Here is a 25,029-nt window from a genome sequence, read left to right as displayed (position 1 = left end):
CCCATGTTCCTTATACAACTCCATGGAGTCTCTTGTGTTGCTTTTGTGCAGGCCTGAGATTGCATTGTCCATCTTCTAAGAGATTGTGTTTGGCCACTCCTGACATTATGACTTGAAAAATTCTGCACAAATCTTGCTTGTGTAGTCACCTGATTCAAACCAAGGCAAAAATGGGTGCAGTGTAAAGGAGGTTTGGTTCTCCTAACCCTGTAGGAAAAAAAAATATCCTTGCTTCAAACCCCCAGGAATCTGTGCTGCGATGTTTTTCCACTTCATGGTACTCTTACTGACATCAAATAGTTTTAGCCCCTACAGAGCAGTCAGGCTGCATGTCAGAGCAGCAGTGCAGGGCAACCAATGGCTCTTCTGATGGACTCCAACATAATGCAGGTCTAACTCAATGCTGGCAGCCTGTGTGGGAACCTGCCAATGGGTGTGGCAACACGCCCCTCCCCCATGCTGCCTCCAGACACAAAGCAGCCAATCAGAGGGCACACCTCCTTCTCCCCAGTGGAGTATGTGCTTCCCTCTTCCTGGTGGGATGTGCAAGATTTGATAGCTTATATTTCGCTATGGTTGGGAGGTCCTAGCGTGTCTCTGACTTACAGAATTTATGATTACTCTTGGATTCACTTCTCACCTCCTGATTTTGGGGCTCTAGTGCATTAATTAACAACATCTGAGTAAAGAACAAAATTTTCCTCCAGAAAGACAGCTGTCTTTTAAAAACCACAAAACAAAACCAATACCAGCACTACCTGACTGAGCTCTTGAGTACATCATTTGAAGTTAACTACCAAGGGACTTTTGGATGCTCCTTTTGCTAGTTGGTGAATCTCAGTAATTCATACCAAGAAAGAACACATGGAAAAGAAGGCTTCCTAGGAGTCAATTCCAAAAGGTTGTTCTCTACAGGAGGGTGGCTTTTAAAGGATGTATTTGCTGGTTATCTCCAGCAGGGGGAGCTATTGTGCTATAAGTAACCTGTGAAGGCACTTGCAGCCTTTAGGTCTAAGCACAGCTGAACTCTCCTGTTATCCTTTGTAGCTGGCTTGCTTTTGTGAGTTTTCACAGAGAGGCAGTGATCTACACGTCCACAGGAAGCCAGTGGCAAACAGGAGATGGAGAAGTGAAGCGCGTAACACAACATCCCACAACAGCGTCTTGAATCCATCCTTGGGGTCCCATTGATCAGGCTCCCATTGCTTTCCTTCCCTACTGCAAGTTTCAGGAGAGCCAGCTGACTTCTAATTCTTTCCCTGAACTGGGTAACTGGGAAATCAGAAGCTTAGAGCAATCCCGTTGCACAGGAACCCAGGGAATACAGCGATGCTGGCCAAGCGCAGCTAGGGCGCAGAAGGACGGACAGTAGAGTTTGACTACCAGCCTCTTTCCTTCCTTTAGTTCCTTGCTCCAGAGTGCCATCCGATGCTTTACTGTGGTTGTGACATTGCTCCCTGATCACACATCCTTCCATTCTCCTCAAGGAAGCCCGACTCCTGAGGAGCACACACGTGCGGACTTCACACCGAAATATGCAAAGTATTTTTAAAAAGTGCCTACCCTATAAACATGCCCCATTGGCTAGCTTTTGTGATTTTTTTGTTAATTTCTTTTGTAAATTATAGATAATGGGGTATACAGATTGGGATTGTTTTCAATTGTTTGAAATTCAACTTTTTTCTGGTTATCTTAAAAATTGTATAAGGATAGAGAAATTTGGCAAAAAAAATTAAGCTTGTGACTCAGTATGAAATGTGTAAAGGAATAAGGTAGTGAAAGTAAATACTTAGGAAATAATAACGGCAGAAATGACAAGTGAGAGAAATACTGAAGCCGTAGGCCAACAGGGAGGGGCAGGGAGCAGGAAGGGAGGGGTGTGGGGATAAGAATCAGCCAGAAATTAATATGTATGAAATGTTATTAGAAAATTTGTTACTTTGTGAAAGAAAGGAAGAAACGGGAATGGAAAGGAAGGGAAGGGAAGGAAAAGGAAGGGGAGGGGAGGGAAGGGAAGGGAAGGGAAAGGAAGGGAAGGGGAGAGGAGGGGAGGGGAGGGAAGGGAAGCAGGCCTTTGGAGACAGTTGGGCATATATAGCTCAGTTTGTAGAATGTTTGCATAGCATGCCCAAAGACCTGGATTTGGTCCCAGCACCTCCTAAACTGCGTATGATGGTGCAACCCTCTAGTTCCAGCACTTGGGAAGTAGAGGCAGAAAGATCAGAAGTTCAAGTATTGGTGAGGAGGGAGCTAAAGATTGGAAGTCCTGGGGCTAGGGAGAAGCTGACCTTGTCAGCCTTGCTGTGTGAGCACGAGGACCCAATTCCCACTCACCAGAACTCCCACCTAAAATAACAAATGAACAAACAAATGTACAAAAGCTAGGTGTCCCCTAGCTTGCATGTAATCCAAGTTCTGGGAAGGCTGAGGGAAAATCCCTGTGTCCTTCTGGCCATCCAGTCTAGCCACATGAGCAGCCTCCAGGTTCAGTGAGGGATCCTGGCTCAAACAAATAAAGAGTGGTTGAGGAAGATGCTGGCACCAGACTTCTGGCCTTCACTCATGTAACGCATAAGCACCCCTCCTCATGTGCACAAACAGTATACCCAGAGATGTTTAAGGTCACCTTCAGCTATACAGTGAGCTTGAAGTCAGCCTGCAATTTAGCCTCTATATGAATAAATAATACACAAATTAAACAAAAAGACAGAAAATAAAATTAAAAAGCCTTTAGAGTTCACTTAAAATATCTATGTAGAAAGCAATCAAAGATGTAAAATAAGTAGGCCATGTATTATTTCAGTAGGAGAAATGTATATACATATATGTGTATGTGTGTGTGTGTGTGTGTGTGTGTAGGTATCCAGTATATATGTGTGCATATATTCCAATTATAATTTTATGTTTTTCTTTGGTGTTTCTAAACATCCTTAGTGTTACTTTTTCCTCCCCCTGTCTTTATTACCTTCCCATTCTCCTTCCCATTTTAACCTACCCCTTCATTAATATTATATACTTTTCTCATTGGCATATAGATGCAGATATATTGACATATATATGCATATATGTATAAAGAGACATGCAGCACACACTAAGGGAGAGAGAGAGAGAGAGAGAGAGAGAGAGAGAGAGAGAGAGAGAGAGAGAGAGAGTGAGTTTATGCAGAGTCACCCTAAATGGGGACCAAAGCTTCTCCCAGAAGCCATAGTTTGTCAAACAAAATGCTGAGTTCGAGGTGCGGAATACCTACTTCCAAGTTAGTCAGGGAATTCCCAGAGACCCCCAAAATAATACAGGCTTTTGCCAGTGATCTTGGTTACGTGGGGAAAAAAAACTTGATAAGACTCTACAGCTGAAGGCACAAAGTACTTTGTACATAGGACATGAAGGAAACAAACCAGTGTCAGCCTGGAAGCTTGGTCCTTGGTGGTTAGCTTTCACAGTACTGGAAAGTGTCAGACAGGCTTTGGGGGGAGGGTTGGGGGAGTCAGCAACAGTCTCATTTGGGGTGAACCATGTGTATATGTCAATAAAGCACTGTTGGCCAATAGGGAAGCAAGATAGGTGGGACTAGGAGTCGAGGAGGATTCTGGGAAGGAGAGACACAGAGGAGTCATGATGTAGCCTTCAGAGGAGTATGAGGGCAACCCCTTTCTCCGGTAAGAGAAATACTTAGATTAACAATTATGGGTTAAATACTTAAGTCAGAGCTAGCCAGTAAGAAACAAGCAAATGGCCAACAACTTCATAATTAATATAGCTTCCTGTGTGTTCATTTGGGACTGATGCGGCTCTGGAACCAGGTTGGTGGGAAGACAACACACTACACATGTGAGCTGCAATAATGGTTGGTCTGATAAGGTATGTCCATGTGTGCAATGGTCGTATAAATGTTATGAGAGTTACCAACTAGTTTCTGAATTGGTTTAAGACTTGTTTCATAGGAAGAAACTCATGCTTGGTATTGTAGTAAATTTGGCCAAGAACCTGTGGTTCTCCGTAGAGGAGAACCTATTATGGTTTATTGTGCGAAACTGTTGGAATATCAAACTGTCTTCTAAATATTCCTTTATACCCATAGATAAAGCCAGTTTTCATTCCCCCATCAGAGAAGCTTCTTCAGGCAGTGTGCAGCAGTTAATGCGAGCTTACAAGTTGTCAGTCCAGAGAACAAATACCTGTGGAGTGCTCAGCCACAAATCTGACACTTATCTTGTATGCCCTTCCCCCAAAGCTTGGTGACATCGTGGAAGAGTAGGAGACAGGATTAAATGCCAGAGGTCAGAGCAGACTGCTGTGAAGCAATGTTTTCTGGACATGACATGGCTGTTGCGCTAATGAGCTCACAGTAGGTATGGTTGTTTGTACAAGTTCAAGCCAGACATCATGGGAGCATCAGTGAGAGAGGGGCCCATGAGTCCCCCTACAGCTGAGAAACTGTTAGCAGTTGATGGCGACTGCGAGAGGGGGTACACACTATATAACTCCAGTGGTATGACATTCTGAAAAAGATGAAACTACAAAGATAATAAAATAAAAGGATGATCATCAGGGCTCAGGAAGAAGGGAAGAGAGAGACGCAAGAGGCATGGTTTTCTTGACCATGCTCTAGCGCGGTGGTTCTCAACCTGTAGATCAAGACCCCTTTTGGGGTTCAAATAACTATTTCACGTATCTGATACCCTGCATATCAGATATTTGCATTACAACTCATGACAGTTATGAAGTAGCAACAGTTATGAAATAATGTTATAGTTGGGTGTCACCACAACATGAGGAACTGTATTAAAGGGTTGCAGCATTAGGAACATTGAGAAGCACTGGACTAGGAGATAGTTTCATGCACATTTTGGTAGAGCTAATTTTGGACTCAGAGGTTTATGAAAACAAAGAGAAGAAGAGGGTGAGGAAAAATGGAAGCAGAAGAAGAGGAGGAGACATGAATTTGGGAGAGATACAGAAGGAGTTAAATGGAACTTGGGATGAGGATATGATCAAAATACATTGTATTTGTGCGTGAAAACCTCAAGGAATAAATTGAACATTACATTTCACAAAAGAAGAAATGTGGAAGGTAGGAACCATTTTATTTCTTGGAAGATTATGGAAGGAAACTAGATAGGAGTTTGTAATATCTGATTTTTAAGTTAGGTCTAATGTGGTAGCTTTGCAATTTCTCCATAAATTACTAGTAGCATCATAGTGACAAGAAATGAGACCTCCTCAGACATCTACACTTGTCAATAACTTTTCTCCCTGCTCCAAGTAGTTGGGCTGACATGCCCTCATTGCAGTTTTGCATAAGCTGTCCTCTCCTGCAGCTCTCACAGTCAAAGAGCCTCTGATTCCTGTACTGTACTCTATAACCTAGCTTCCATAAACTAGCCCCAACTTATTTAATAAATCTTGCAACCCCCAGAAGGCCTCCAGTCTTCCCTGTGGTATGCCTCAAATCCAAATCAAATAAACCACAGCACAGAACCAGATGATACCAAATGTTGGGGTTGGGAGATAGTCCCTCTCTCATTTGTTATTGCCAGAATATGCAAAATAGTAATTACTTTGGGAGAATTTTGGCAGATTTTTACAAAGTTAAACACTGTCTTAGTATAGACTCCAATTATACTCTTTGCTTGCTTGGTATTTGGCCAACAGTGTTGAAAATGTGTGTCGTACAAAAACCAAAACACAGAGGTTTGTAGCACTTTTATTCATAACCACTGAACACTTGAAGCAACAGAGATCTCTTGAAAGAGAAAGTAAATAAACACATTACAGCAAATCCGTGCATTATGCATCACTATGCAGTAATGAATAGAAATGAGCTATGCGTGCAAGCAACTTCAGTGGGGTATTGACAGTCTTCAAATGTACATTACATACTACTCCACTTATGCGGCACTCTAGAGACAGTAGAACTATGAGGACCATGAGAAGAAAGATGATCGCCAGGGTTCAGGAAGAGGAAAGGACAGAGAAGGGACTTGATAGGACAGCCCAAGTACTCTGCAGATACTCTAGGAGATGTGGGACATTGAACATCTGCTAAATCCAATAAATGTCACGCTGTGAACTTTAAGTTATACAGTTTTATGAAATCATTCAGGAAATCAAAGGACAGCATGAATATGGAATATCCCTGGATAATTTTGTGTGTGTGTAACAATGCCAAATGTTTAAGGAATCTCACCTAATGTGTGTATGGTGTCTGTCGGGTGGGTGGAATCCCTGTCTCAACTTTAAAAGGGAATGGCACATGTCAGATTGAAGCAAAGGAATTGCACAGGAGCACATTATTTACTTGATGAAATGTTATCTCTCATCCAAGTACAGAAAAACAATTTCGACATATATGCTACTGCTCTGTATCTATCATTTATATATTTAGGCATATATCCATGTAGCTAAATAACTATCTCTATGTTTTTATAATATGTATCTATGGATTTATGTATCTGAATTTATATCTATGCATTTGTTTATCTATTTATCTATGGTTCTCTATATACGTATTTATCTATACATATATTATTTATGTGTTTATGCATATCATCATGTATATATATACCTATGTATCTATCACCTATGCATCTATGTAGCTATTATCTATGTATCTACACTTGCATGTATGTATGAACTATCTATCATCCATCTGTATGTCTATATAATCTCTGTATTTATCTATACTTTCATTAATTAACTAAATGACTGAGATACTGTAAGATCCATATTTCCCACGGTTGGAATGAGAATTTATAGAGATGCACTGAGGAGAGGCAGAAATGGTCTATATAGTTACGAATCATGTTTGGTGGGATCCATGATAATTCTGTATATAATTATTGTAGATACAAATGGTTATGGATGCAAATATCCATAGATCTATCCATCTATCTACCTACATATCGATTCAGGTTATAACACATTCAAATATTTCCTTGCCCTATTCTAATGTAGTATTTTTAAAATAGAAAGCACTCCTCCCATGAGTTGGGGAGACACAAATACAAAAGAAAAGCATATACTACTCAGAATTTGTGAGGACCAGCAGGGGGACTCAGTACTACAGACATGCTTAGTATTTATAAAGTACTGGATTAAAATTCCAGCAAAGAGGTGTGGATTTTGTTAGGTATGGTGCATTCCTCAAAGCAGGCAAGTATGCATACAAGTGAGGAGAAGTTGGGGAGACATGTGTGCATAGGGCAGTGGGTCACGGTTTCTGTGCCTTTACTGATATTCCTGAATAACTGAATGAGTAAGTGAATAAGAAGAGAGGAATTCCCATTGCAGGATCATCCCAAGGGATTATGTAGATGCTCCACGATTACCTACTTCAGGAAGGAGAAACATAGCCCCCCCCTTAAGTCACTGTGCACAGTGACTTCCTTCCCATGGGAAGTGGAAGGAGGAGAAGGATTATACCTTCATAATGGGGAAACCTTGCAAACACCATTTCAGCCAGGTAACTGAGTCAATAACAGTAGATACGAATCATGTGGATAAATGAGCCTTGGGTGTGATGGTGAGACAATGATACCTGACTGTGATCGGCCTCCTCGGACTCACACCTCAGTCTAGTTATCAGAAAATCATCAGGTAGCCAGGAGGTGGTGGTGCACACCTTTAGTCCTAGCACTCAGGAGGCAGGGGTTCAAGGCCTGTGAGTTCAAGGCCAGCCTGGTCTACAGAGCGAGTTCAAGGACAGAATCCAAAGCTACACAGAGGAAACCCTGTCTCAAAACCCAACGATAACGACAAAAAGAAAATCATCAGGCAAACTCCAATAGAGGGGCATCCTAAAAACTGCCTGACCAGTACTCTTCCTATCAGAGCTATCAAAACCAACAGCTCCAGAAGGTTGTCACAGTCTTCAGGAACCTAAAGGTGACATGATAATTAAATATGAATGTGGATGGAACCTGGAAAAAAATGGGACATTTGGTATAAGCTTATGAACTCCAAATAAAAGCATAAGGTCTTTAAGTAGGTTTAATTGTACGAGTAGGAATTACCATCTGAAACTATCAGTTGAAACAGATAGAGAAGGGATTTAGGAATCCCTACCCTTTCTGCACGTGATGACTACTTGGGAAGGAAAAAGCCGATTTCTTAAGGTTCTGGGCTCTGGTAGTTCAACCATGCCTCGGTATATGCCCCCAACACATGTCAGTATATGTGTAGTACAAATTGGACTCATGTTACTTTAAAAACAAAAATAAGGATATTAAGTTGGATGGGGTTTATCTGGGAGGAGCAATGAGAAAAGGTTAGGAAGAGGAACAGAAAGGCCAATATGATCAAAGTACATTGTATGCATGTCTTACATTTTAAAAGAATTAATGAACATCTTATATTTTGAAAAAGCAGAAAATAGGCTACAGACAGGAGGCAATTTCTGCCACACTCATCATCGGTTAGAGAAGATTTATAAAAATGTTTAAGTGCTGAGTATAAATAACTGTAAGTGTTCTGTTGTGGATGGGTAATCTGTATCAACCCTGATAGCTTCAGGGAACTTCGTGGACAAGGTGGAACAAAGGAGCCCGAAGAAGGAGAGGAGAGCCTTGGAATATTGACTTCTAGCCATGACAGGACGTTGCAGGCATCTACTCACTGGAGCTATGGTTACCTGAACAAATCATCAAAATTCCTGCAAGGATGAAGTTGGGTCTTTAGGACACCATCCCTTGCTGAGGAGCTACTGACAGTTGATGGCCACTGATGCAAGGAAAGTCACATTCCTTTGGAGCTAAGGCTGCTGGTAAGGTGTTCATGCCCCAGTGGGTGGTCACACAGTTATGTGCATATGGGTAGTGCTAATTGGGCTCAATTATTAACAATAATAAAGTAAAAAGAAGACCTGAGAGTGAGAGAGAGATGGAGTGCTACAAGAGTTGAAAGAAGGTGGCCGTAGATGGATATGATCAATATATGTTGTTTAAATGTGTGAGACTTTCAATGACTAAAAATGGTATTCTTTAAAAAGGAAAAAGAAAACAGACCAAATTCTCTCCAGTTCTCAAAAATCTAGACTACTCGTTTCTACATCCTGCTGATTCACACATTCCTCATCATACCACATTTTATGCTTTGTCTTAATATGAGTCTTCATATGGATTCTATAGCACAGCCAAACTCTACAATACTGGAAACACCACTTTCATACTCACAAATGAAGCCAGCAATGTGCATGGCTGTTGGTGATCATTTGGAATCAAATAAGGGAGATCCTAGAGACCCACAATAAAAAATGTTGTCACAGGTAGCCACACCAGGTTCACAGACTGTTTCTTGGAAACTCCTTCGGGTGTACATATAGATATACTGTATGGGATTGTTTCCATCCACTACTTCTCTTTCCTGAATGTGCTCATCTTGAGAAATCACCATACAGCCATCACTAAGCTTCTGTTTTATATCAGGATGACCAATAATATAAATCAATCCACTAGAATAGCACAGGAGCTATTCCATTATATAGCCGTACAGGTTCTTGTTGTCCATTTTCTTCCAGTTTTAGGACAGCGTAGTCAAGAGTTTCACTGTATATCTCAAACCAAGACTCAATGGAAAAGCAATTATCTTCACTTGCCAGGAACTCTTCATAATCAAAAGTGATTTTTGCACATTGTCTAATTTTTTCTGCCCACTTACTTTGCTGTACACCTTTCCCGGAAATATCATTTATCACATGCATACATGTAAAAACATACAATTCTGTAAAAACAAAGCAGGTGGCACAGCCCTCATTTTCATTGTTGTTCCAAACTATGAGCCCAACTGAGTCACTGAACTGTGAAAGAAGTTTGAGCACTTTAGTTGGGGTGTAGTTTTTTGTCAATTTCCTGAAGTTTGCTTTATGCATTTCAAATGACGAAGTTTTCTTACTTTGTTTTTCACTTCCTTCCTTGATGTATGTTCCGAGTTTTTCCACATTCTCTCTTCAAGATGGGGTGCTCGTTCACAATGTGTGCTTTTAACTCACAGTAAGATGGCCTCTCTAAATCAGTGGAGTCTACTGCCTGAGGACATTTTTTTTTCTTTCAACCTCGACCTGAAAAAGAGCTTGCCCTCTAATTCGTCAACTGGCTGGGTGTTTTCTATGATGGTGTCCAGTTCATTAATGAGCAAAAAGAAACCTGCCATCCTTCCTCAGAGTGTACTTAATGATCTCTCCCTTGAAGTCATAGACACAGAGTTTGTTCCCATCTTGGTGAAGTTCTCTACACTTGAGAATCCTTTCATTCTTCTTCCCAAGGGCATGGATGTAAAATTTGATGCAGTCTGTACACACCTGTTCCCAAGAACCAAACACTTGCTTATCTTCTCTTTGCTCACTTTCAGTTTTAGAGAATGTAATGACCACGTGGCTGCCTTCTGGAAAACAATGAAGGGGCCAAGGTTGATGTACCCTTTGATTCCTTCTCTGCCACGCACCAGCCTTTCTTGCCTTGTTGGTTTTCTATCTCTTCTTTCACAGCACTGAGAGTGCTGAGTGCATCATACAAGCTATCTGTCTTCCTATGTGTGACTTTGTATTTAATTTTTTCATTTTCTTTGTGATTTCCGTCTAAGGTGATGTTAATTGTCTTATTTGGGGAAGTGGTCTGATCTTGCCAACATTTCCTAGGTGAAAATGCCCATTGATCATTTGTGTCGGTTTTGTCACTTGCTCTTTTTCTAGATTCTTCCTTAATTTTATCAACATTGCAATCACTCTGCTCTTCTTTGGGGATCTAAAAAATTAAATGGTAGATAGTATACAATTCATAGGATTCCTGTGGGGAAACTCAGTGCCAACCTCAAGAGACTGGTGAGTAGAGATAATCAGAACTTGGGATCCAAAATATAAGCTCAGATTCCTATAAAATCAGTCAGATAATCTCCTCACTGTTATGAGCACTCTTCCCACCAACCTGATCCCAGAGCCACATCAGCCCCAAATGAACACTCAGATACTATATTAATTATGAAACTGTTGGCCACTGGCTATGGCTTCTTACTGGCTAGCTCTGCCTAAATTGTTAACCCATTTCTAATAACCTAAGTATTTCCACATGGTCTTCTCTTACCGGAGAAAGGGTCCAGACCTGTTACTCCTCTTGTGTTCTACATGGTGGATGACTGTGCCTACATTTCCCAAAATCCTTTACCTCTCCTAGTCCCACCTATCTTGCTTTTCTATTGGCCAACAGTGCTTTATTCATCAACCAATAAGACAAACATACACAGAAGAACATTTCCCATCACCTCACATTGCATATGGTAAATTTCCCAACCAATGTGGGGGAAAGACACAAGTTTTATCCAGATATTTTAAATCTACAACTTCCAATGGAGTATTTTAGGTCTTGCTTATTATTTTAAACAATATAATTCTTATATTTGACAAGCACAGAGGTGTCTTGCCCTGGAAATTATATTCATTTGTTTATTTGTTATTGTTTTTATGTTATAGGATTTCATTATGTAACCAAGGCCTCCACAGAACCCTTCAGTTAGTTCCTATTGGCCTCAAACATACGATTATCTTGCTTATGTCTTCTAGTGCTGGGATTTTAGAGACACCTTACCATCCCAGGCTTTATAATTTTTAGTTTACAAGTCTCAAATTCAGAAAGAGTACAGTGAAATGATTTAGTACCAGGTATTCAATGCTAATAATAACAAATCATTAATTAATTATTTGCTCATAAAAACAGTTATTTTTGGTAATAGATGCCTTGATTCATCCAGCATCTAACATGCAAGAACTCACCATTTCCAACACTACATCAATACCTAAGTCTTACTGTCTGAATATGTGTCATCGTGATTGGTTTAATAAAGAAGCTGACTGGTCAGTCGCTGGACAGGTAGAGTTTAGGTGTGACTGGCAAGCAAAAAGAGAGTGTGAAAGAAGAGGAGACATGGAAAGAAACAAGGTAAGCTTGCTGTGTTAAAAAAAAAAAAAAGGTTCCACCATGCGGCAGACCATAGACAAGAAATATGGGTTAATTTAAGTTATAAGGGCTAGTTAGTGACAAACTGAGCCATTTATAATTAATAATAAGTCTTTGTGTGTTTATTTGGGAACCGACTGGAGGGAAATAAAATCCACCTACAAATGGCATTCCAATGTGGGGCTGGAATTTCCACATAAGACCTAACAAAGCTTAATAAAAAATTCTAAGCACACAAACATTGCATTCTGATAATCGTTTTTTCTCAGTGAGACTTGATGCTAGCAGTAAAAGAGGCTTGGCTCTTTTAAGACGCAGCTTCCTGGGTCATTGCTGCTGGCAAACATGGTGTAGCCCTTATAAGAGGCCCTGCTACCAAACACTTAAATGGGGGTCTATAAGTATCAGGTGCTGTGCTACTCTGTGGCACTGTGGACTCAAAAACTTCCCAGAGCTGGAGCAGTAAGCGTGGCTGAAGCAGTAAGTGTACCTCTGCTATGAGGCTAAGCTCTCAGGGAACGGAGGAAGGAGGAGCCAGTCACCACTGCCTTGTGTTAATGCATGAACTAAGCTGAGCCACGCTGGTGACTAACATAGCAGTTTAAGATTCATCAGGGTGGTAGTGGTGAACACCTTTAATTCCAGCACTCTGTGAGTTCGAGACCAGTCTGGTCTACAAGAGCTACTTCCAGGACAACCTCCAAAGCCACAGAGAAACCCTGTCTCAAACCCCAAACCCCTCCCCCCAAAATAAGATTCATCTCATGCAATCAAAGAGCAATACAGATGCTCAGTAAATACAGCCCCAGACAGGAAAAAAAAAACCTTTAAATAGGCTATGGTGTGTTTAAAAATATGTGTAGGCTTGAGAGAGAAAAGAGGATGTATACACAGTCATAGTATAAAAATAGTGTATGAATAATAAAGTCCTTAAAAAAGGAGTAAAATAAAATTACTACCATGTAAAGATAGGAAATACACAGAGAGTCTGGGTCCTGTGTGTTATTGTGTTATCTTTAGATTTTCTGATTCCTAATGAAGGAATGACAGCTGCTAAGATATATTGGATTATTAAAACTGCTATATTAAAATGACCTATATATTCTAAAAATACCTTGACTTCAAAATGGAAGTCAAAAGGTATGTTGTTTTGAGGGAGAGGCTGTGTTTTGATTTCCACAGGAAATGAGAGGCTATGGATTCATTTCATGTTGACATGGATCAGGTTTGATCAGAGAAGACACCCTAAAAATCCTGGCTACATACATCAAGAAATAAACCTAGAAAAACTACAAAACATGTGCTATATATTTTACAGAAGAACTTTGGGTGACTGTCCAGCTATTTCTGTCATCTCATAATTTTGAAAGTCTCTTGCTCTGTAGTTCATATTTACTCAGATAATATTATATCCTTCTCATATCTCTGATGGGGTTGAAGACAAAATAGTTACAGTTACATTATAGTTCTCTCTAATCATGGCAGAAAGTAAGCTCCTTTCTCTCCTCTCTCTCCATAGTCACACACTTTGACATTTACTGTGTGTCATTTAAAAAGGTTAAAAAGAGATTTAAATTATGGTAGCTGTGTGAAGCTAAGGCACTAATTATTATATGAATATTGAGAAATTCTTTATCTAATATCAAAATATAGATTGACATGGGAAATCAGCTTAGCCCTATAATTTCCAAAGACCTATATTCCAGACTAGACTTAACCATTAGCCAGATATGAGAGGACAAACATGCAGTGGAACCTGTCTACATAATGTCCTTTTCTCCTTGAGGTCATCACTGAGCCCCTGAATCAGTGGACGAAAATACATTATTAAAGATATTTTTGGTAGCACACAACTTTGCAGATCCTTCTTGGTGGTCCTGTACTAACCAGGACACATGAAGAGCACCTCTACAGATTGAGGACACATGTGGAGTGCCTTTGCATATTGAGTTAAGTTTACCAATGTCAGACATGCTCACAATTAATCCTTTTTTAAAATGTAAATCACAATTCCTCTCAGATCCTCTCTACCTCCCCTCCCATCCAAATCCACACCCTTTCTTTTTCTTTCTTACTAGAAACCAGTCATCTAAAAACAATAATAAAGTAAAATAAAATAAAAACAAACAAGCCAACTCAGTGGCACTTTTGGAGGGTCTTTGTCTCAATGCTTTGTCTGGCCATCGTTATTAAACCTTCTAGGTACTTTTCGTATATGTTATGCTTTCTGGTTTGTGGTTTGAGGTTTCTGTGATGCAAACGTGTTTCTGTATCTATGTGTGGGTTTTTTTTGTCCTTTTTCTACTCGTTTGCATGTTATTGCCTCTTAAGCATAGCATTTGTCTCCCAGAGCAGGGTGGTACCTCATAACCAGAATGCCTACTGGGTGAATCGTGGCCTCTCTCTTCCGAATTCCTCTTTTCAGGAGTATTAGATTGGGCCTCAGTGGAGATGGGTTGTGGGTAGATGTGGATTTGTATGACTGGGCCTGACATACCTTGGGAAATCAACCAGAGGTGCATGAAGCACAGGACTGATGACTCTGGTGGTGGGTGTAGGCTGTCAAGGTTCTAGCCAGCAGCATAGAACAATTAGCTTCAAGATTTCAGGAAGAACTTGGTCCCAGAGGTCCCAGACTTCGGGCATGTGGAGGGGCACCAGCTATTGCAGAAAGCAGCGACCACTGTGACTTGGGATAGTGGGAAATAGGGGAGGCCGGGGGCCTAAGGTGCTTTCTAAAGGGTACAACCCCCTACAGAGGGCAGGCTTCAGGACTCTGTCAATCAGAAGCTTCAGGTGTCCTTGATTTTCTGAATGTACACCAGTGAGGGCAGATGTTTCAACCCTGATGAAGGAGAGGGTATTTAGTGACTTGTTAGTGTGAACATATGAAGTAAATGTAAAATAAATAAACAAAAAACGTACCATTGTATAGAACAGTCTAAAAAACAGTAATTATCAAACATGTATATTTATAATATGCTGAAATAACATTTTGGAATGGAGTTAAACAAAACAAAATATTAAAAACTAATAACAATAAGAAAGGAGGCAGGAAGGAAGAGGCATGCATCTCACGCATTATCCTTTTGGTGGAGGCACTCTAGTTTACAGACATCTTCACTTGTGTTGAGGACTGTGCTGTAGTCCGACCCAAGAAACCTATCATCTCAGACAGACAAGAATTTCTGAGATACAGAAGCCTGTGTGTTTGCGTGAGGGAAATGAACTCCTCTCTTGTTTAAGCTATCAATTTCAGCAGTTGCTGTCATGTGAATTGTGATTGGCATAAAGATGTGTAACATCCAAACAAGATCTGAGTAGGGTGATGGTTCCTGCACACTTGAAAAATGTTTGATGATTCAGACATTAAAACTGGTTTCCATGAGAAAGTTCAGTTCAACCAAGAAAAAGCAATGCATTGTAAGGGATTAAGAACAGAAAAGTTGACCTTCTGCTTGCCCACCTTGGGGTCTCCTGGTCTGGGGAGATGGACCTGCCCCAGAAGGCGAAGCCATCCAGTGTCTGCCAACTCCACACTGCTAGACTTGCCTCCGCCCACAGGAAGAGGTGAACTTGGGCCTGTCTCCGGCCCACTTTCTGCTTGCTTTCCTTGGGGTCTTCTGGCCTAGGGACTGGGCACAGGTAGACCTGCACTGGCAGACAAAGCCATGAAGAGTCTGCTGACATCCCAGTGCTAGTCCTGCCACCACCCACTGGGAGAAGGAGTATCTCAGACCCTCCTGAAACCACAGGGAGAGCAATCAGAGTATTGGACCTGCTTGCATCCACCGGAAGAAAACCTTGGACCCGTAGCCCCCAGGAGAGAAAAAGAGCACACCTGCACACACTGGAAGAAGGGATGGGAAGACAACAGTATAAGAACACATTAAATAACAGGAAGACCAATATGACACCACCAGAGTTTAGGGACTGTATACCAGCAAGACCTGAACACCCCAACACAGATGAAGTAGAAGAGAACAACCTTAAAAACAACTTTATGAAGATGATAGAGACCCTCAAAGGGTAGTGAGAAAATCTTTTAAAGAAATGGAAGACAAAAAACAAACATATTTAAGAAATGGAGGAAAAGACAAACCGCAAAATGCAATAAATAAACAAATATCTTAAAGAAATCAAGGAAAGCCAAGAAAAAAAACAACTAAACAAGTGAAGTATATCATTCAAACAGTTCAAGGCTTAAAAGCTGAAATAGAGACAATAAAAAACACAGTCTGAGGGAATGTTGAAAATAGAAAACCTGGGTAAATGATCTGAAACTACAGATGCAAGCATGACCAACAGAATGCAATAGATGGAAGAGAGAAGATACACTAGGAGAAATAGATTAATCGACGAAAGAAAATCTTAAGTCCAACAAATCCTAACATAAAATATCCAGGAAATATGGGACACTGTGAAAAGGCCAAACCAAAAAATAATAGGTATAGAGGAAGGTGAATAAACCCACCTCAAAGGTTCAGAAAGCACATTCAACAAAATCATAGAGTAAAACATTCTCAACCTAAAGAAAGACATGCCAATGAAACTACAAGAAGCTTACAGAATACCAGATACCACAAAGGAAGTCTTCTCACCATATAATAATCAAAACATCAAACATGCAGAATAAATAAAGAATATTAAGAGCAGCAAAGAAAAAGGGCCAAAATAACATATAACAGAATTGTACCTGACTTCTCAGTGGAAACTCTGAAAGCCAGAAGGTCCTGGATAGATGTTCTACAAATGCTAAGGGACCATGGATGCCAGTCCAGACTATTATACCCAGCAAAGCTTTCAATCACTATAGATAGAGAAAACAAGGTATTCCATGGCAAAACTAGATTTAAACAATACATATCCACTAATCGAGCCCTACAGAAAGTACTGGAAGAAAAATTCCAACCCAAGGAAGTTAACTACACTCACAAAAATACATAATCCCACTTTACCAAAAGCCAAAAGAAAAAAAGGGGGAAATCCACCAACAAGAAATCCAAAACAAACAAAAATTAACAAACAATGGTCATTAATATCCCCCAATATCAGTGGCCTTAACTGGCCTATAAAAAGACACAGGCTAACAGAATGGATACAAAGACAGAATCCATCCTTCTGATGCATACAAGAAACACACGTCAACTTCAAAGACAGACGTTACCTCAGAGTAAAGGGTTGGGAAATGATTTTCCAATCAAATAGACCCAAGAAACAAGCTGGTATAGCAATACTAATGTCTAGCAAATTAGACTTCAAACTAAAATCATTCAAAAGAGATAAAGAAAGTTATTTCATATCCATTACAGGAAAAATCCATTAACATGAAGTCTCAATTCTTAATATCTATACCCCAAATGCAAAAGCACCCACGTTCATAAAAGAAACATTACTGAAACTGAAATCACACATAAAACCTCATATACTTATACTGGGAGACTTCAACATCCCACTCTGACCACTAGGCAGGACCACCAGATAGAAACTTAAAAAAGAAACAAGGGAAGTAACAGAAGTTATGACACAATTAGGTTTAACAGATCTATAGAATATCCCATCCAAACACAAAAGAATAGAACTTCTTCTCAGCGCCACATGGAGCCTTCTCTAAAATTGACCACATACTCAGCAGCATAGCAAGCCTCAACAGATACAAAAAATATTGGAATGGCTCCCTGTAACTTATTGTATCACTATGGTTTAAATGTTAGAATTTAATGAAACACAAATAGCAGAAACCCCACAAACTAATGGAAATTGAACAATGCTCAATTGCATCACCCCTGGCCAAAGGAAGAAAAAAAAAAGAAATCGAAGACTTCCTACAATTTAATGAAAATGAAGACACAACATACCCAAACTTATGGGACACTTCCAAAGCAGTGTTAAGAGGAAAATTCATAGCACTAAGTGCCCACATGAAGAAACTGGAGAACAGTCACACTAGAGAATAAACAGCACAACTGAAAACTCTAGAACAAAAAGAAGCAAACTCACCCCAGAGGAGTAGATGCCAGGAAATAATCAAATTGAGGGCTGGAATCAATAAAGTAGAAACAAAGAAAACAATACAAGGAACCAATGAAACAAAGAGTTGGTTCATTGAGAAAATCAACAAGATAGACAAACCTTTATATAAATTAATCAAAAGCAGAGTGTGAACATGCAAATTAACAAAATCAGAAATGAAAAGGGGGACATAACAACAGACACTGTGGAAATCCAGAGACTCATCAGGTCATACTTTGAAAACCTGTACTCCACTGAATTGGAAAATTTAAAGAAAATGGATGATTCCTGGATAGATATCACTTACCAAAATTAAATCAAGAACAGATAAATAATTTAAACAGATCTATAACTCCTAAAGAAATAGCAGCCGGGTGGTGGTGGTGCATGCCTTTAATCCCAGCAGTTGGGAGGTAGAGGCAGGTGAATCTTTGTGAGTTTGAGAACAGCCTGGTCTACTGAGCGAGTGCCAGGACAGGTTCCAAAACAATACAGAGAAACCCTGTCTCGAAAAACCAATAAAAAGCCTCACATCTGACAGAGGGCTGATCTTCAAAATATACAAAGAACTCAAGAAGAAAGTCTCCAAGTAATCCAGTTAAAAAGTGGGGTACTGAACTAAATAGAGTATTCTCAATGGAAGAATCTAAAATGGCTGAAAGGTTCTTAAGAAATTGCTCAACATACTTACCCATCAGAAAAATGTAAATCAAATCAACTCTGAGATATTGTCTTGCACATGTCAGAATGGCTAAAAATAAAAAACACCAATGACAGCTTATTCTGGAGAGGATGTGGAGAAAGAGGAACTCTCCTCCATTGCTGGTGGTAGTGTAAACTTGTACAGCCACTTTGGAAACCAGTATGGTGGTTCCTTAGGAAATTCGGGATCAGTCTACCTCAAGATCCCAGAAATTCCATTCTTAGGCATATACTCAAAGGATGCACATACATACAGAAAGACATCTGTTCAACTATGTTCATAGCAGCATTATTTGCAATAGCCAGAACCTGGAATCAACCTAGATGCCCCTCAATTGAAGAATGGATCAAGAAAATGTGATACATTTACACAATAAAATAATATTCAGAGGAAAAAAACAATGAAATCTTGAAATTTGCAGGCAAATGGATGGCACTAGAAGAAACCATCCTGAGTGAGGTAACCCAGTTACAAAAAGACAAACATGAAGCCGGGTGTTGGTGGCCCATGCCTTTAATCCCAGCACTTGGGAGGCAGAGGCATGTGGATCTCTGTGGGTCCAATGCCAGCCTGGTCTACAAAGCTACAGGGGAGAGGAAGTTAGGAGATAGAGAAGGGTAGAAGAGGAGGGGGGAGGAGGACACGAGGGAGTAGGAAGATTGAGTTAGAGGAAGAATAGAGGAGAACAATAAAAGAGATACCTTAATAGAGGGAGCCATTATAGGCTTAAAGAGAAATCTGTCACTGGGGAAATGTCCAGAGATCTACAAAGATGATCCCACTTAGAATCTAAGCAATAATGGAGAGGCTATCTTAAATGCTCTTCCCCTATAAGGAGATTGATGACTGCCTTATATGCCATCCTACAGCCTTCATCTAGTAGCTGATGGAAGCAGAAGCAGAGACCCACAGCTAAGCACTGATACCAACTCCTGGAATCCAGTTGTAGAGAGGGAGGAGTGAAGAGCATAGGGGTCAAGACCAAGCTGAGGAAACCTACAGAAACAGGTGACCTGAACAATGGGGAGCTCATGGTTCCCAGAGTGACAGCTGGGAAACCATCATAGGATGAACCAGGCCCCCTGAACGTGGGGGTCAGTTAGGAGGCCTGGGAAGTCTTTGGGGCCTCTTGTCGTGAAACAGTATTTATCCCTAGTGTACGAATGGACTTTGGGAGTCCAGTCGCCATTGAGGGATACTCTGTCAACCTAGACACATGGGGAAAGGCCTAGGCCCTGCCCCAACTGATGCGACAGGCTTTGATGATCCCCCACTGAAGGCCTTACCTTTCCTGGGGAACAGAAGGGGGATCAATGGGCATTGGTGGGGGGCATGGATGGATGGGAAGGAAAGGGAACTGGGATTGATATGTAAAATTGTTTATAATTTAAATGAAAAAAATCTAGATAAAAAATATAGTAGAAGCTATGAGGAGTAGGAAAGAAGGATATTGTTTGGTAATATTACTAGGTTTACATGTGTATATAATTACAAATATACATATGAAGACAATGGGTGGAAATATCAATATTCTATTTTGGGTCAGTGTGAAAATATCAGCAAACCTAATAGAATGACTTTTCTCTGGTCTCTTAAAAAAAAAGGACAGGAAAGCATTAGGATGCTAAGAACAGGATTTAGGAGGCAACAATGGTATCTCTGGGTCCAAGAACACATTCAGAAGACAGGAAGCTGCATTTGGAAATGGTTGCCATCACAGAACCTCTTTACAACATCAAAGCAAATGCCAGACACTGAAAATCTGACTTAGTTCCTGCTGCTGCTACAACTCAGGACACCTACAAAAAACAGATGGCCACACACCAACATCAATGGAATCAACACTGACTTCTACATGTTTCTGTGACTAGGGTTGTTTGGATCCACCTGTTTCTGTAGATGAATATGTAACAATAATAATTCAGGAAGGAGAGATTACAAATTTGGAATGAAATATTGGGGAACCAAACAAGAGTTAAAGGATGAAGAGGGAGGCATAAAAATTATGTAAATAGAATACTTGTATGTAAAATTCTCAAAAATAAAATAATAAAATTATAAAAAGAACAAGGGTAGTAAGAATGATTAATAAAATACCAAAAACTAAGTGAAAATTGAAAGCATCTAATTCCAGTGTTTGAAGGTGTCACTTTTGTGTATAGTATTCATGATAGAAAGGATGCCAAGAGGTATGTTAGAAATACCACTCTCCAGAAATAATAACAGTAATGATGGAGCATGGTGACGAGTACCCTGTTGCCATTGTATGACACTGCCAAACATAATGATTGGCATTCAATATGTTAAAGTTCTTTTTGAAAAAAAATTCACTAATGTCTAGTTTTAGAAAGAACATAATATAATTAAAATTTGTCTGTGCATAGAAACTCTCAAAACGCATCTCATTGGAGAAAATGCTGTCCCAAATATCCTTGTCACATCCCACTGGAATACTGTAGTCAAATTCCAGCTATGTAAACAATTCTTGGGTAGTGTTCTAATTTGATATCTGTTATGATAAATATCATAACCAAAAGCTATTTGGAGGAGGAAAGGGTTTATTTTATCTTATAGCTGACAGTTCATGATGAATGGAAGCCAGGACAGGAACTCAAGGCAGTAATCTGGAATAGAGACCATGGAAGAAGCCTCCTCAGGTCAGCTAGGTTTCTTACATACCCTAGGGCATTCTGCCTAGAAATAGCCCTCAGTGGGCTGGGTCCTCCTACATCAATCAACTACCAAGACAATTCCTCATAGATAGTTCAGAGGTCAGTCTGATCTGGGCAATTCCCCAGTTGAGACTTCCTTAGATAACTTTGGACTATGTCAGGTTCATGGTTGGAGCTAAGTGGGACAGGCAAAACTACATAAGCTTTCAGTTCTTTTGTTGTGTTTGTTCTTCAAAACACTATGTGGCCCAGATAGGCCTTGGGAAACATGCAGTTTCCCCCACTCTGCCTCTGGAGGGCTAGGATTATGGCATATGATGCTTCTGAATGCAAAGGGAAGGAGTGTGTTTGGTTATTAGGTTTCTTTGTGGTAGAATAGGGACACAGACAAGCAGATCAAGGCTAACCATGGATATCCTAGCTATTTGGATCTTCTTGATTCCTAGAACCTGGAGAAGAGAAAAGTAAGGTAAATGTTTTGAATAGCAAGTCAAGTACCTGTCTGTAAAGAGAAGCTTTTCCCTTGTTAGCCACTTTGGTTTATCACCTGCCAGTCGCCTGGGCTCTGCCGCGTTGTAGTCCCCAAATAATACACAAGACGCTGTATTAATTATGAAGCTGTTGGCCTTGCTTGTTTCTTACTCGCTAGCTCTGACTTAAGTAATTACCCCATAATTGTTAATCTAAGTATGTCTCTTACCAGAGAAGTTTCTGGGCTTCCGACCCCATGGCGTTATATCTCGACTCTCCTGTGTTTCTCCTTCCCAGAGTCCCCCTGGACTCCTAGTCCCACCTATCTAGATTCCTATTGGACCAACAGTGCTTTATTGACATAAGACTTCCCCAACACCTGTCACTTGTCAGCCTTGATCAACTCATTGAGCATTTCAGATCCAGGTTAGGACAGAGTAGTTTGAAATGACAGCAGAGCCTGGTAGGTAGAAACAGCTCTCGCTGTATGTCAGCAAACTCAAGAGTCTTCACACTTCTCTCAAGCAACATGGTTTTCTCTAAAAATAAATTGGAGGCAAAATCCTTCTCACCTGCCTAACAAGTTTATGCTAAGAATAAGTATATGCAACGTAATTTTTACAAACGGTAAAGCTCTATACAAGTATAGATTGTTGTGGTTCAATAGATGAAGCCGTATTCAAAATGATGCTCCCATGATGTGGAATAATATTGATTTTGTTCAATCTACTGGTTACTTTAACGTATCACATATAAATTTTTTGTTCTTGCTCCAAATGTCATGAGAAATTCATTACAACTCCATCAAAGAAAGAATAACATAGACAAGAAAAAGTTTTGTGTACATGATAGATGGTTTCTTGGCAAGAAGAATGTATAGCCTAGGTCAAAAAGAAGGCTAAGTCATGTATGATGTTTTTCAATGAGCATTTGCAGACTAATGATTTATGTGACTGTCAATTCTGCAGGATCCTGAGTTACTAATGAATGTGAATGGAAGTTCACAGAAAGTATCTGGGCCTCCCACTAGGCCTTCTACTGATGCTGAGTGATTGATTAGAACATCAGTGGCTATGGAGGGGCAGTGTCACAGGTCCAGACTCAACTGCAATTACCTCCTTAATGAAAAGAAACAATCTAGTTGAGTTTCAGCAACCAGCTATTTCCTGGATGCAGATGCAATGTGAGCAGCTGCCTCACACTTACCCCTGCTGACTCATGGTCTCCATCATGAGGGACTATGACCAGCTGCCTCACACTCATTCCTGATAGTAGATGGTCTTCACTATGAGGGACTGTGACCAGCTGCCACACACTCAACTTCTGCATGTGGTCTCTACCATGATGGCCTGTGGCCTCAAACAGTAAGTCACATGAGCTTTCTTTGTTAAGTTGCTCTGGTAAGGCATTTGTCATGGAAATGAGGCAAGTAACAAATATGCAGACATACCTCAGAAAAATAGTAGTTGATTTTTTTACATTTTAATGCGATCTTTTGTGATCTGCACTTATTACAGCTCGTGGTGACTTATAGATGAAACTGATGGCTAGGCCCAGAGATAGTCATTGAACTGTAGAGAACCTGAATAAGTAACCAAGCAACTGCATTGCGTTTTAAAATTGCCGAAGGCAGAAACTTATTGCTTAACTAGAAAAACATCCCAGGGGTTTCCCCCCTCTGTTAGTGATGGCTACTATAAACACAGGTAAAAAGGAAATACAATGAAGAGAAAAGAACTAAGTTTTAAAGAGCCCATGCCATACCCAAAGCGCAGAGGAATTGGTTTGATTCCCAAAACTCACGTGGAGGCTAACAACCATGTGTAACTCTAGTTCCAGCAGCTCCAACACACACACACACACACACACACACACAAATTGAATGAAGCTTTTTTTTCTTCCCTGGGGCAAAGACTTGAAGAGAATGTTGAAGGAACTTCAGAGGTGCACACTGGTTGTAACTGAAGGCTGGTGATGGATTCAGAAGTAAAATGTGGCCTCCCAGAAAGTTGTTCTGAAACAGAGATAAGTAGATAACTGCACTGCAATTGATGTAATGAAAACATCACTTCACAGAATCTTGGTAGTGCTGAGGGAGAAGAGCAAGGTTGACGAGAAAGATCAGCACTTTGGGGAGGATGGGCCAGCAGTGTAGGCTTAGTGGATACAGCAAAGGAGGAATTTTGAGACCAGAGGCCAAGGATTTCTTTCTTCTCTGAGTAAACCTAGCTGTCCTGGAACTCCCTCTGTAACCAGGCTGTCCTCAAACTCCACCTGCCTCTACCTACTAGTGAGGGGATTAAAGGCATGAACCACCATTGTCAGGCTTGGAACCTTATTTTAAATTGTTCTTTGAGGTTTTGTACTAAAGAATAGCTGGGTATTTAAGGAAACCACAGGAATAACTGAAGAGATGTTTGTAGTGTTGTAGGCCCTGCCAGAACATTTATGTTGACAGAAATAGTCTAATTGAATGTAGATGCCTTCCTCTCCCCCAGAATGTTGGGTATAGTGGAGTTCCTCATTAAGATATTTTTACATGTCTAAGAGGTCTTTCTAAAACAAAAATCATGTTCATCACACCTACACTGTGATTTCCACACACTATTTTATCTCTGGTCATTTATATCAAATTCATTTCCCCATCCCTTTGCATCTGACTTCTGTTCCCGTGGCTCCTCCCAAAAATTTTTAAGAGAAAAAAGGTAAAAACCTAAAAATCTTGTCAAGGAAGCTGGACTCATGCTACAGGTCCCTTTGACCATAATCTTTACTTGGAAATGTTCGCTTTAGTAGTCATTGGTCTGGTTTGAGGCCTCTGGTTTCTACCACACTACCAATGCTGGGCCCACACTAGGACTTTTCTTGGATATCCTGTTGTTGCCCTGTGATATGGAGATCCTGCAGCTTTTGGTCTGCCAGTCAGGTTCCTTCATGTGCTCCAGCAGATCATAGATGGGTTGGATGTTGTGGTGGACCAAGTAGTAACCCTGGGTCTGTGCCTGGGTAGTTGTAGGGCTGTTCTGTCAGATGGGAAACGGGGACAACTCTCCCATGTTTACAGCTTCAGGACTGGCTTACCTACACCTGGACTAATAGGGTTGGCTTTCTGTCTCTTGTGACCATAGAGCCAGTTCTCTCCCATCATGCTGCCACAAGATATATCACCAGATTATTAAACAATATCCACTCCTACCTTCAGGGTGAACAGGTGTTAATCCCTTTC

At 40.4% G+C, this 25,029-nt stretch overlaps 1 protein-coding gene across 1 annotated transcript; it reads right to left on the bottom strand.

Annotated features, from left to right (window-relative positions):
* Nucleotides 1-9,207: 9,207 nt before the first annotated feature.
* LOC110341888 (serine protease FAM111A-like) lies at nt 9,208-24,951 on the bottom strand. The gene is given in 4 exon segments (XM_040731054.1): nt 9,208-9,459; nt 9,461-9,944; nt 10,143-10,380; nt 24,885-24,951. Coding segments are annotated over 4 exon segments (1,041 nt in total).
* Nucleotides 24,952-25,029: the final 78 nt, after the last annotated feature.

Source organism: Mesocricetus auratus, unplaced genomic scaffold, assembly GCF_017639785.1.
Source record: "Mesocricetus auratus isolate SY011 unplaced genomic scaffold, BCM_Maur_2.0 Super-Scaffold_4256, whole genome shotgun sequence".
NCBI lineage: Eukaryota > Metazoa > Chordata > Mammalia > Rodentia > Cricetidae > Mesocricetus > Mesocricetus auratus.
This window is presented reverse-complemented; position numbering and strand designations above follow the sequence as displayed.